This window comes from Carcharhinus amblyrhynchos, chromosome 8, assembly GCF_965287045.1.
Source record: "Carcharhinus amblyrhynchos chromosome 8, sCarAmb.v2.hapA, whole genome shotgun sequence".
Lineage (NCBI taxonomy): Eukaryota > Metazoa > Chordata > Chondrichthyes > Carcharhiniformes > Carcharhinidae > Carcharhinus > Carcharhinus amblyrhynchos.
Window position 1 is genome coordinate 71,700,482 of NC_137331.1, and position 13,817 is coordinate 71,714,298.

The 13,817-nt window shown below is 44.0% G+C and overlaps 1 protein-coding gene across 5 annotated transcripts in view; it reads right to left on the reverse strand.

Annotated features, from left to right (window-relative positions):
* The window catches only part of spidr (scaffold protein involved in DNA repair), a 304,782-nt gene that overhangs the window by 91,965 nt on the left and 199,000 nt on the right, over window positions 1–13,817 (reverse strand). For all 5 annotated transcript variants that reach the window (XM_080194248.1, XM_080194245.1, XM_080194244.1 and 2 more), the window contains one exon: window positions 10,713–10,917. In XM_080194248.1, coding sequence (XP_080050374.1) covers window positions 10,713–10,917 — 205 coding nt within the window. The remainder of the gene's footprint in view (window positions 1–10,712; window positions 10,918–13,817) is intronic.

Genomic DNA, 13,817 nt, shown 5'->3' on the forward strand with positions numbered 1-13,817 from the left:
GCTGTGGGAGTTCTCCCACAAATCCCAAGAGGCCAACAGCGAACATTATGAGACAGCCAATGAACCGGAAAAGCTGACAGAGATCCACAGTGTAGCAGCCGAAGAGGAAAGAATCGAATTTGACTCTCCGGAAGGCTGCTGCCCTTGACTTGACATGCATGCCCAAGCCATCAGGAGGTGCGTCAACACCAGATTAATCAGCCGCACTCACAAGACATCCCAGAACATCAACCAAGCACAATGCAACGCCATCTGCGCTCTCAAGATCATCGCAACATTGTCATCAAAGCAGCAAAGAAAGGGCTATTGTCATACCAAACAGAACGGATTACTGCAAAGAAGTGTACCAATAACTGAACAATGAGGAAGACTACAGTTACCCACAGAACCCACCCATTAACTCAACAGACTGATCAAAACATTTGATCCGGACCTTCAGAGCACCTTCCGTGCTCTCATCCCATGTACTCACCACATTGGAGATCTCTACTGCCTCCTGAAGATACACAAGGCAAACACACCCGCTCCTCCAATCGTATCAGACAACGGGACCCTGTGCGAGAACCTCTCTGGCTACATCGACGGCATCCTGAAACCCATCGTACAAAGAACCCCCAGCTTTTGTCGCGACTACAGACTTCCTACAGAAACTCAGCACACGTGGAGCAGTTGAACCAGGAGCACTCCTCGTCACAATGGATGTCTCGGCGCTCTACACCAACATCCCCCACAATGATGGCATTGCTGCAGCTGCCTCAGTATTCAATGCCGACAACTGCCAGTCTCCAGGTGCAATTTTACTACTCACCTGCTTCATCCTGGACCACAATGTCTTCACCTTCAACAACCAGTTCTTCATCCAGACACACGGAAAACCATGGGGACCAAATTCGCACCTCAATATGCCGACATCTTCATGCACAGGTTTGAACAAGACCTCTTCATCACACAGGACCTTCAACCGATGCTATAACTAGATACATCAATGACATTTTCTTCCTTTGGACTCATGGTGAACAATCACTGAAAACAACTACATGACGACATCAACAAGTTCCATCCCACCATCAGACTCACCATGGACTACTCTCCGGAATTGGTTGCCTTCTTGGACCCACGCATCTCCATCAAGGATGGTCACCTCAGCACTTCACTGTACCGCAAGCCCATGGATAACCTCACAATGTTCCACTTCTCCAGTTTCCACCCTAAACATGTTAAAGAAGCCATCCCCTATAGACAAGCCCTCTGTATACGGAGGACCTGCTCAGATGAGGAGGATCGCAACAGACATCTCCAGACCCTGAAAGATGCCCTCATAAGAACACGATATGGCGCTCGACTCATCAATTGATAGTTCCGACTTGCCACGGCGAAAAACCGCACCGACCTCCTCAGAAGACAAACACAGGACACAGCAGACAGAGTACCCTTCGTCGTCCAGTACTTCCCTGGAGCGGAGAAGCTAGGACATCTTCTCCAGAGCCTTCAAAATATCATTGATGAAGACGAGCATCTCGCAAGGTCATCCCCACGCCCCCACTTCTTGCCTTCAAACAACTGCACAACCTCAAACAGTCCACTGTCCACAGCAAACTACCCAGCCTTCAGGAGAACAGTGACACAACCCTGCCACAGCAACCTCTGCAAGATGTGCCAGATCATCAACACAGATGCAACCTTCTCACGTGAGAACACCATCTACCAGGTACACGGTACATACTTTTGCAATTTGGCCAATGTTGTCTACCTGATACGCTGCAGGAAAGGATGTCCCGAGGCATGGTACATTGGGGAGACCATGTAGACACTACAACAACAGATGAATGAACACTGCTCGACAATCACCAGGCAAGAGTGTTCTCTTCTTGTTGGGGAACACTTCAGCAGTCATGGGCATTCAGCCTCTGATCTTCAGGCGAGCGTTCTCCAAGGCGGCCTTCACGACACACAACAACGCAGAGCACGTTCCACACACAAGGACAGTCTCAACCGGGAACTTGGGTTCATGTCACACTATCTGTAACCTCCATGACTTGCCTGGGCTTGCAAAATCTCACTAACCGTCCTGGCTGGAGACAATACACATCTCTTTAACTTGTGCTTAATCATAGAAAATTACAGCGCAGTAAAGGCCCTTCAACCCTTGATGACCCTCTCTCCATTCACATTGTCTGTACCTTTAAGATTTGATTACCTGAAAAGACTCACATTCCAATATTATTTTGTAAATTGAGTTTGTATCTTTATATGCCCATTTTGTAAACACAATTCCCATTTACCTGACGAAAGCTAGTGGCTTTTGCAATCAAATAAAACTGTTGAACTTTAATCTGGTGTTGTGAGACTTCTTTATGTGGAGATGCCAGCATTGGACTGGGATGAGCATAGTAAGAAGTCTAACAACACCAGGTTAAAGTCCAACAGATTTATTTGGAATTACAAGCTTTTGGAGTGATGCTCCTTCCTCAGGTGAGAGAGACCAGGCCCGCTAATGCTATTTAAATTATATTACAATCAGTTGCTATATACATTAGACAATTCCGCGCCCAATTTCTGGTGTGAAGCTCATGGTGCCGGAAATCCAGTGCTGCCTCTCTCTATTAATATTAAGTCTGCTGCAATTTGAATCAGGAATTCTAAACAAGAACACTTGAAATATATATCTTCACTGACTTTATATTTAAACCTGTGCTATGAGATTCTCCATCTATCTAAATCAACATAATGTTTAGTGTTGGAAGACGCTGTGAAAAGGGTGATGTACAGCCCATTTCCACCAATGCTATGATGAAAGATTGGTCGAAGTTTTGTCTACTGAAAGTAAAGGGGAGGTTTAATTGAAGTGTATAAAATTAGGAGAAGCCTAGATTGACAAGGAGGACATATTTCCCTGAACAAAGGGGTCATTAACCAGCACGAATGGTTTTAAACTAGTAAGAAAAATAATAAAGGTGGAGTTGAGGAGAACCTTTTTCACCAGGAGGGTGGTGGGGTTCTGGAACTCACTGTCTGAGAGATAGAAACGTTCATTACATTTAAAAAATGACTGGAGATGCACTTAAGTGTGACCAGCAAGGTTCTAGATCAAAAGCAGAAAAGTGGGATTAGGCAGAGTCTCTTTTTTCAGATGGCACAGGCATGATGGGCCGAATGGTCTCTTTCTGTGCTGCAGGTTTACAATGGCTTGAAATTTTCGTGTCAATATGCACGATCCAGCATCTCCACATCTTTATTTGGCCATCAGGCATGCACACTTGAATGGATTGGAAACAGATGCTAAAATGCATTCCCAGCAGCAGTTGACCCCAGGGCGAAATTTCACACTGGCTGGCCAATTAGTGGTCATCCAGCATGAAACACATTCTATGAAAGGCTGAGTGCTGCCAGGGAGTTCAGGAAGAGGACAGGTATCAAGAACAGGAAGAGTACAAGCTCAAGCCTCTAAGGAGCTGTCCCAGGGAGCTGTAGACCAGTGAAAAATAAAAGGACATGCTAAAACTAAGCTAGGAGTATCGAGACGGCCCAATCATGTGGACTCCATCCCCAGGCACATTTGTTCATTTTATTTCGGCCTTGAAAATTCATTCTGCCCTAGTAAACTGTAAAATCAGATGGGCCACATAAAATTGCAATGAGTTGGCCCCTTAACAGGTTAAATTGCCTACTTGACTGTGGGCAGGCACGCTTCCAACTCTCAGTGCCCCTTCTTGCACTATTTCACACGTTTCCGGGTCGGGGACACACCCACCCTGAGCAACATAAAACTGTAGCTGAAGATCATTGTGGCTGAAGATGTACTTTGTAATCTATGTTAATCTTAAAATCTGTAGGTATTTCTTAATATGGTGTGGGGGGGGGGGGAGGTGTGGGTAAAGGAGCATTGATCAACAATTCAACCTTTCACGGTTAATAAATGTTTTTCCTTTGTTGCTAAAACTAATTAGTGGTTCTGTGACTCTGTTCTTCCAGATTTCATATTAAAAAAAGTAGTCATGATTTTTTAAAATCACAGAATCCCTACAGTGCAGGAGGAGGTCATCTGGCCCATCGAGCCTGCATCGAGAACAATCCCACCCAGGCCCTATCCCCATAACTCCCTTGTATTTACCCTGCTAATTTCCTTGACACTAAGGGTTTTATCATGGCCAATCAACCTAACCTGCACATCTTTGAAGTGCGGGAGGAAATCAGAACACCTAGAGGAAACTCACGCAGGGAGAATGTGCCAAGGTTCCATTCTGTAACATCAACTGGAATTGTGATACACACAGGGCAATATTTTCATAACAATATACTGTATGGTCTGCTCCTCAAGCCTGCATTGTATGGATATTTACATTTGCTTTTGTAGCCATTAGGGGATTTATGAGGTGAGGGAGAGGAGTTTAATGGGTAGCCATGTCATACCATTCATTGGAGAATGAAGTGTTAGATTTGCATAGAATGGATATGGATTGAGAGGAGAATTCTAGTGAAATTAATGATTCTTTTCTCCTCCATTTGAATAATAGAAGTAGGAGCCCCATTCCAATCAATCGAATTAAATTTAAGTTAATTCCTTGTAGAGCCTTCATTCTTCTAATAAGCATCGACTAAAAATTGCTTAAATATTCTGACAATTGGCCAGGTTCTACTGGGAAAGATCACAAACGACAATATTCTTTTAAGATATTTTTCAACAGTAATGTTCCATTTGCAGATGCATTTCCTTGTAACCGTCCTCATTTTGTACAGTATCAAAATATCTACCTCAGGCTCCCTCAGTGGCTTGGAGAGTGCAATACTGATGCACATGGACCAGGAAGTGCCCAGGTACAAACCCTGGTCTATGCTGAACTAACTGATCAAAGTTGAGACAATGACAGAGGGGATAGTTGATGGCTGGATTCTGCAATTCTTGCTTGAGGACTCTTGGATTCCCATTCTTGATCACTCTCCAACAAGCTCTACCTAAATATGCAGGTATTAGATGAGAACAGGACTAGATGTAGTTACAATTAGTTTGTTGATACTTATAGACATCCACCCCCCCCTAGACTGGCTAACTCTAAGGGTCAGAGACAAGAGGGGGCTACTGGGAAGAGGAAGGGGGGTGAGGAGCGGAGGCCTCAGCCTCTTAATCTGCATAACAGGTTTGAGGTTCTTGCTTCCAAGTTGGACGAGAACGAGGCAGGTGAGGTTGGTGAGCAAGCTGCACACGGTACAGTGCTGCAGCAGGACATAGGCAAAGAGAAAGGGAAAAGGAACGTAGTAGTTATTGGGGATAGTGGGGTGAAGGGTATTGACACTGTCCTTTGTCACAATGACAAAGTGCACAGAAGGGTGTGTTGTCTGCCTGGTGCTCGGGTACGGGATGTCGCAGCTGGGCTGCAGAGGAACCTGGAGTGGGAGGGTGAGAATCCGGTCGTTGTGGTACATGTGGGTGCCGGCGACGTAAGCAAAATGCAGACTGAGGATCTGGGGAGGGAGTATGAAAAGCTTGGAATGGAATTAAAAAGTAGAACCGACAAGGTGGTTATCTCTGGGCTACTGTCTGAACCGTGTGCAGATGGGCGTAGGGTTGACAGGATTAAGGAAGTGAATGGGTGGCTCAGGGATTGGTGTGGGAGGAATGGGTTTGAATTTATGGGGCATTGGCACCAGTATTGGGGTAGGTGGGACCTGTTCGGGAGGGATGGGGTTGGTCTGAACCGTGCTGGGACCAGAGTGCTGGCGAATCGAGTAAAGAGGACTGTAGACAGGGCTTTAAACTAATTAGTGGGGGGGAGGGTGTGAGGGTAGGTGACCTTACGAGGTCTAAAGTTAAGGAGAGTGTACATGTAAGGGAAGAGGCCGAGGATGTCCCAATAATAGAGGGAGTAGGGGGCGTGAGTATAGTTGGTGGCGTTGCGGCAAATAGGGTCCAGGTGAAGGCTGGGATGAAAGCACTTTATCTGAATGCACGAAGCATTCGGAATAAAGTGGATGAGCTGATGGCGCAGATCGACACAAATGGATACGATCTGGTGGCCATTACAGAGACGTGGCTGCAGGGTGACAGGGACTGGGAGCTGAATGTACAGGGCTATCAAGTGTTTAGGAAGGATAGGCAGGAGGGAAAAGGGGGGTGCGTAGCTCTACTGATTAAGGATAGCATCACGGTGGTAGCAAGGGATGATATTGGAGCCAAGGAGCAGAGGGTGGAATCGTTGTGGGTGGAGATTAGGAACAGCAAAGGGAGGAAGACGCTGGTGGGTGTCGTCTATAGGCCCCCGAATAATGATCTGGAGATGGGGCGGGCTGTTAACGCGCAAATAAGTGCGGCGTGCAGGAATGGGACGGCCGTAGTTATGGGGGATTTCAATCTGCATATTGATTGGTCGACCCATGTTGGACGTGGGGGGCTCGAGGAAGAGTTCTTGGAATGCTGCCGGGATAGTTTCCTCGAACAGGGTGTGTTGGAGCCGACGAGGGAGCGAGCTATCTTGGATCTGGTGCTATGTAATGAAGCGGGTAGAATTAGGGACCTTGTGGTGAAGGATCCTCTTGGGGAGAGTGATCATTGTATGGTGGAGTTTCTGGTGCAGATGGAGGAGGAGAAAGTGGGTTCCCGGACACGTGTCCTTTGTTTGAATAGAGGGAAATACGGTAGGATGAGAGAAGAATTGGCGAATGTGGACTGGGAGAGCGCGTTGGAGGGAGGGTCTGTTGAGGAGCAGTGGAGGATCTTTAAGGAGATCTTTCTTGGTGCTCAGCAGAAATTTATTCCGATGATCAAAAAGGACAGTAGGAGGAGAGGTAATAAGCCGTGGATAACAAAGGAGGTGAAGGAAAGTGTTAAACTAAAAGCGGAGGAATTTAGAGTAGCTAAGAGTAGTGGGCGAGAAGAGGATTGGGAGAGGTTTAAATGTCAACAAAGATTGACAAAGAAGTTGATAAGGAAGGGTAGGAGAAACTATGAAGCTGGGCTAGCGCTTAATATAAAAAAGGATAGCAAGAGTTTTTATAAATATATAAAAAGGAAGAGGCTGGCTAGGGTGAATGTTGGTCCTTTAGAGGATGAGAAAGGGGACCTAGTGGTAGGGGATGGGGATATGGCTAAGGTATTGAATAACTTTTTTGTTTCTGTCTTCACGGAGGAGGACGTGAATAATTTGCCGGGTGTTAGCGATAGAAAGGTGGTAGGACTGGAGGGTCTTAATGACATTACTGTTACTAGAAAGGCGGTGCTCGACAGACTGGAGGGGGCTGATTGTGGACAAGTCCCCAGGACCGGATGGAATGCATCCGAGGGTTCTGAAAGAAATGGCGGAGGTGATAGTGGATGCCTTGGTGGTTATTTTCCAAACGTCGCTGGATTCCGGGGAAGTGCCGCATGATTGGAAAACGGCTAATGTTACGCCGTTGTTTAAGAAGGGTGCCAGGCAAAAGGCGGGGAATTATAGGCCGGTTAGTTTAACGTCTGTGGTAGGTAAAATGTTAGAATCTGTCATTAAGGAGGAAATTGCGAGGCATCTTGAAGGGAATTGCTTGATAGAGCAGACGCAGCACGGTTTCATTAAAGGGAAGTCGTGTCTGACAAATTTACTGGAGTTCTATGAGGATGTGTCTAGGGCGGTGGATAGAGGAGAGCCGGTGGATGTGGTCTTTCTAGATTTTCAGAAGGCGTCTGACAAAGTGCCTCACAAGAGGTTATTGCAGAAGGTCGAGGGACATGGAGTTGGGGGTAGGGTGTTAGCGTGGATAGAGGATTGGTTGTCAAATAGGAGGCAGAGAGTGGGGGTCAACGGGTGCTATTCGGATTGGCGGATGGTGACTAGTGGAGTGCCCCAGGGGTCGGTGCTGGGGCCTCAGCTTTTTACCATTTATATAGATGATCTGGAGGAGGGAACCGAGTGTAGAGTGTCGAAATTTGCTGATGACACCAAGATTGGGGGAACGGCAAATTGTGCGGAGGGTGTAGAGAGTCTGCAGAAGGATCTAGATAGGCTGGGCGAATGGGCCAGGAAATGGCAAATGGAATTTAATGTTGGCAAGTGTGAGGTGGTCCACTTTGGTAGGAAAAATGGTAGGAAGGACTATTACTTACGGGACGAAAAACTGCAGCAGGCGACGGTGCAGAGGGACCTCGGGGTCCTTGTGCATGAGTCGCAAAAACCCAGCTTGCAGGTGCAGCAGGTGGTCAGGAAGGCGAATGGGATGCTGGCCTTCATAGCGAGGGGGATTGAATATAAAAGTAGGGAGGTCTTGCTGCAGCTGTATAGGACATTGGTGAGGCCGAAACTGGAGTACTGTGTGCATTTTTGGGCGCCGCACCTGCGCAAAGATATTTTGGCCTTGGAGGGAGTGCAGAGGAGGTTTACTAGGCTGATACCGGAGTTGAGGGGGTTGAGCTATGAGGAGAGGCTGAATAAACTGGGCTTGTACTCGTTAGAGTTTAGAAGAATGAGAGGAGATCTCATTGAGATGTATAAGATGATGAATGGGATGGATAGGATAGAGGTGGAAAGACTCTTCCCGCTCAAAAAAGACACTAGGACTAGGGGGCACAGCCTCAAGATAAAAGGGGGGCGGTTTAGAATGGAGTTGAGGAGGAACTTCTTCACTCAAAGGGTGGTGAATCTCTGGAATTCTCTGCCCGTTGAAGTGGTGGAGGCTGCCTCGCTAAATATTTTTAAGACGCGGGTTGATGGGTTTTTGATAGGAGAGGGGATTAAGGGTTATGGGGAGAGGGCGGGAAAGTGGAACTGAGCAGCGACAGATCAGCCATGATCTTATTGAATGGCGGGGCAGGCTCGAAGGGCTGGATGGCCTACTCCTGCTCCTATTTCTTATGTTCTTATGTTCTTATTGTCCACATGAATAATAAACACTTGTAAACCACATATGTAATGGCATTTGTGGTATCTTAATTCAATAAGAACTGTACCAGATAAAGAGAAAACAGGGGAGAGAAAACGAAGGACCCATTCTGGAGGCCAGTTCGTTTTTGTTGAAAACATACATGAAAGCAAAAATGTTCATTACCTGAGTGGGAGCAATGTGTGAAAAATGGTTATTAAAAGAACAAAGGCCAGTCAATTAGACATGTAAGCCTTTCTTCTACATACTTCACATGGCATGAGAAACCAAGCAATTAGCATCACATGGAAAATGAGGGGCACTTGAAAGGTATTTTAGCCACCAGGACCAATGTGTAGCACAGTGGTTAGCACTGCTGCCTCACAATACCAAGGACCCAGGTTCGATTCCCAGCATGGATCGCTGTCTGTATGGAGTTTGCACATTCTCCCCATATCTGCGTGTGTTTTCCTGCAGGTGCTCCAATTTCCTCCCATTGTCCAAAGGTGTGCTGGTTAGGTGCACTGGCCATGCTAAATTCTCCCTCAGTGTACCGGAGTGTGGTGATTAAGGGATTTTCACAGTAACTTCATTGCAGTGTTAAGTCTGCAAGTCTGCCTGTGACACTAATAAATAAGCTTACAAACAAAGTTAAGTGCTATTCAAGCTTACAAAGTCCAAGCCCTAATGTCTGATAAAGTACTAGGATGTTCATACATCTGCTCTATGAAGTGATAGAGATTGACACGTTTCAAGGACATCCCACGAAGCAGCCACAGAATTGTTGTAATGACCTTAATGATACCACAGGGATCATGGCAGGTTGGTGGCATCAATATCGAACAAACTGATTGTTTAGTGACATGCCTGTCATATAAAACAATGCGACTGGGAAATATTGAATATGGTCTACTAAGCAGATGCAGGCATCTGAAATAAAAACAAAGTGCTGAAAACACTCAGCAAATCAAGCTATATCTATGGAGAGAGGAAATTAGGGTTAACATTTCAAGTTGATGATCTTTCACCGTAAGTTCTGACAGGAGGTCAGCAACCTGAAATCAACTTGGGGCTCTCACTCTAAACAACTAGCCTAAGGTTACCACAATTCAATGTTTAAAGAGAACCCACTAAAATGTTTCTGTGGAAAGCATATTGTGAGCTACTACAGAGCGTGCACAGTTCTCTGTAAGTCAGAAATCTGTTATCAATCACACAGTGGAGATTAAATGGTTCACAATGCTAAGGAAAATTTAATGCAACTGACTAAGGCCAGGAAAGTTATAATGATAAGGGGCACAAGCTGCAGAACAAAAAAGGTGTGCATCTTGTGTGTAAATAAGTTAAAATTACTTAAAATAAAGTTAAAGGTGATCAAGATTCCACAATTTAGATATTCAGCTATGATGATTAATTTGTACACACATTTCGTTAAACTCTAAATGCACTGGATGGACCTCAGTTGTCCATCTTGAGAATTTATCTTTAAATCCAGCCCAATATCGAAGCAGAGTGCGGACTGGGTTGGAATCCAAGTCAAAAGTTAAAACACTTGTTTTGTTTTTAATTTATGATTTAAAAAGACTGGCAGTCCTAACCTGGTTCCTAAACGCCAGGAATCAAATATGGAACTAGCCTCATTTAGCAAGTAACAGAAAACTAGAAAACAGGTTCTAGAAAAAGGCTGTTGTGGGAAATGGATAATGATCGTGTTAGTTCAGTGTAGAGTGCACATTATGGCAGAATTAACTTGCCTCTGCAACTCATTGGGTTATGCTCATTCTGGGGGTGCTTAGTGACATCTAAAATCTTTCATTTCCTGTCTCTTAATATCTTTCATCACAATGAAAAATCCATGAAACACAACTATAAAAATGCATGAAGCTCACCTGATCAGCTGAATGATGTTTTTGGCTTTCATCAATAAGATTAAATTTCACAGCTAAAGACATGGGAGCTTTCCTGAACACAATTGGTTTTCCAGAACAGCAATAATTAGTTTCTATTGCAGCAATCTTTTTTGAAAGTATCTTCTGACTAAAGTAAGTGCACAAAATAACTGGAACTTCTTCATTCTGGATATCAAATTTTTGCCTGTAAGAAACAAGTTTGAAAAAATATAGTGTCAATTCAAACAGGTTTCATTAATTTGTCAATAAATGTATTGCTTAAAATGACGACATGAATCAAACATCGATTCTGCCTGATTTGCTTATCAAACTATTAACATGTTGAAGATGAAAGCAGTATCGAACAAAGAGAACAAATTGTCAGACAGACATTTGAAATAGAAAATTAAAAATGCTGTGATCCATGACAACAAACGTCACTCGGGTGTTCTCATGAAAAATACAATTGCTTGCCACACATATTAGTTAGTGAAAATCATGAAATATTTAAGAAACAAGAGCATATCACAAAGGTGGACTTTAGCGTCATTCTGACTGGATGAACTCTAATGGATCTAAATTTTATAGTCTTCAATAAAAGACTTGTTCAGAAAAATTCCCAACGAGTTCCACAATTTGAACCAGAGACATTGTTTGGAAGGTTTCAAACAAAGGGGAGACTCAATCATTGCTGGCACAATTTTCCTCGTCACATGAAGCTAGAATTCTTCTCTTGCTCTTTAGTTGATGCTTCCATTATTCAGTACCACTTAGGGGGCATGGTGGCACAATGGTTAGCACTGCTGCCTCACAGGGGATTTTCACATTAATGTCTTTGCAGTATTAATGTAAGCCTACTTGTGACACTAATAAATAAAAATAAACACTTCATGCCTCAGCTTTTCTTCCTCCACCACATCAAAATACCATTCCTTGCTTCACGCACATTCCCACTGTAATCCATTCCCTTCTCCCATTTACTGCCTACCATTCCACCACTGTCCTCCTTTCCCTCCACTTCCCAGCCCATTCACTATCCACCATTTCCTACCCCATTCACTGTCCTGCATTTCCCACCCCATTCACTGTTCTGCATTTCCCTCCCTATTCACTGCCCACTATTTCCTGCTCCCTTCCTTGGCAATCCATTTCTCTTCTTTCCCTCATTATTGTTTAAATCAAACTTTGAAACGAAAGCGATTCAGGACACAGAATATTGCAGACAGGACCTCCTGTCCACTCAACAATTCAACAACATATTTACAGTCTTTTGATGTAATGATACATCCCAAGACATTGCACAGGAACAATATTAATGCAAACTGACAAATGTATGGTGTTGCGAGGTTTTTCAGAGACTGAGTATTGCCAAATATTCTCTTCTGAACAGGTGGCATTCTCCATCAAGATATTGGCAACTCTTCTGAAGACAGCCAAGCCCTGCAGCGTAATAAAAGGATTCTGGGCATATGTGCAACCTGCTCACTCTTGCATGTTAATTGAGTTCAAGTAGGTAGTGCCAATATGAGAGATGGATGAAGCACCCAGAGTTCCCACTAGGTCCTCATTCATCTCTAGTAAGCAGGAAATACCAATTGGACCTCACGCCGCAGATGAACAATAGGTGTCAGCATCTGGTGGTTCCTCTTAGAGTCCCATTATTTGTAAAAAGATACAACTACATTGGAAGCAGTTCAGAGAAGGTTGACATGACTCATTCCTGGGATGAGACTCTTATGAAGAAAGGTTGAATAGATTGGGTCTATACCACCCATTGGAGTCCAGAAGACTGAGCAGTGACCTTTTTGACATATACAAGGTCCTGACGGGACTTGATAGGGTAAGGATCAACAGGATGCTTCCACTTGTTGGAGAGATTGGAACTAGAGGGCTCAGTTTAAAAATAATTCTTCCTTTTAAGAAGGAGCCCAGGGAAACTTTTTCTCAGAACGGTGTTAGTATGTAGAGTTAACCAGAAAGCAGCGGAAACTAGGTCAGAGAATTTATTCAAGGCAGAGCTAGACAGATGGTTGATAGACAAAGGAGTATAGGGTTACTTCGGGGGCTGACAAGAAAAGGGTGTGGAGATGACAGCTAGATTAGTCATGATCTTATTGAATGCTCCTAAATCCTCTGTTCCTTTCTCCTCTGCCAGATGTAAAACTATGTGGTCAGATTAATGATTGCAATTTAAAAGTAAAATACTGAGGATGCTGAAGATCTGAAATAGAAACCGAAAGTACTGGAAAAACTTAGTACTTTTGGAGCAAAAAAAAACAATTTAATGCTTCGAGTATAACATTTTTTTTGGAATCCCAAGGACAAGTGAATTTTCTTACTTAGTAGTTCAAATAACATTTCTATTCCCAAGTTTTGAGAGTCTTAAATGGATTATAAATTAGCTGATAAAAATTCAAACAGTTTTAACTGTGAGGTCATGACCGAAGGGCTTTTGATACCAAAATCCCATCTAGTCAATACATGCGTCCATGACCTTATTGAAAGGCAGTAGGTTTGCAGACAATAGAAATATTATTAAAGTTAGGACATTTGGAAGAAAGGAATTCTGAGAGATCTAGACATACCATTATTGGGCAAGTAATTGAAAATTTAAGAAAGTCATACATAGCAGGGCTACAATATTAAATCTTAATAAGCACTGATGAATAAGTCACTGGAATACAGCAGGCCTTTTTTGTTCACTTGACATTGAATGCATCACCATATTAACATCAATTTGGCTTATTGAAATTTTATACCACTTTATATATCAGACTTACCCAAGGCCTGGCCCATGGGCTGGATAAGGCCTGTGAGACATTTTCATCGGCCCTTCATCAGGTCATTGAATTCAACCGTCTAAGACTTTCCGAACAAAATTTTGAAAAATGCTCAGAGCTTAGTCATCCATTCATAGGCTTGTTTCTCGATACATTGGCTATGACTATCAGCTACCAATTTAGGGTGGAACCAGCTTGTGATTCGACAAGTGTCACACCATCAGTTGCCAGGTAAGGTTTTCGTACCTCAGTTTTTGGCTGGGGAGCTCAGAGCAACAGCTGAGTTCAACAGGGAGCAGGTGCTCAGAGCTGAGGGGGTGGTGAA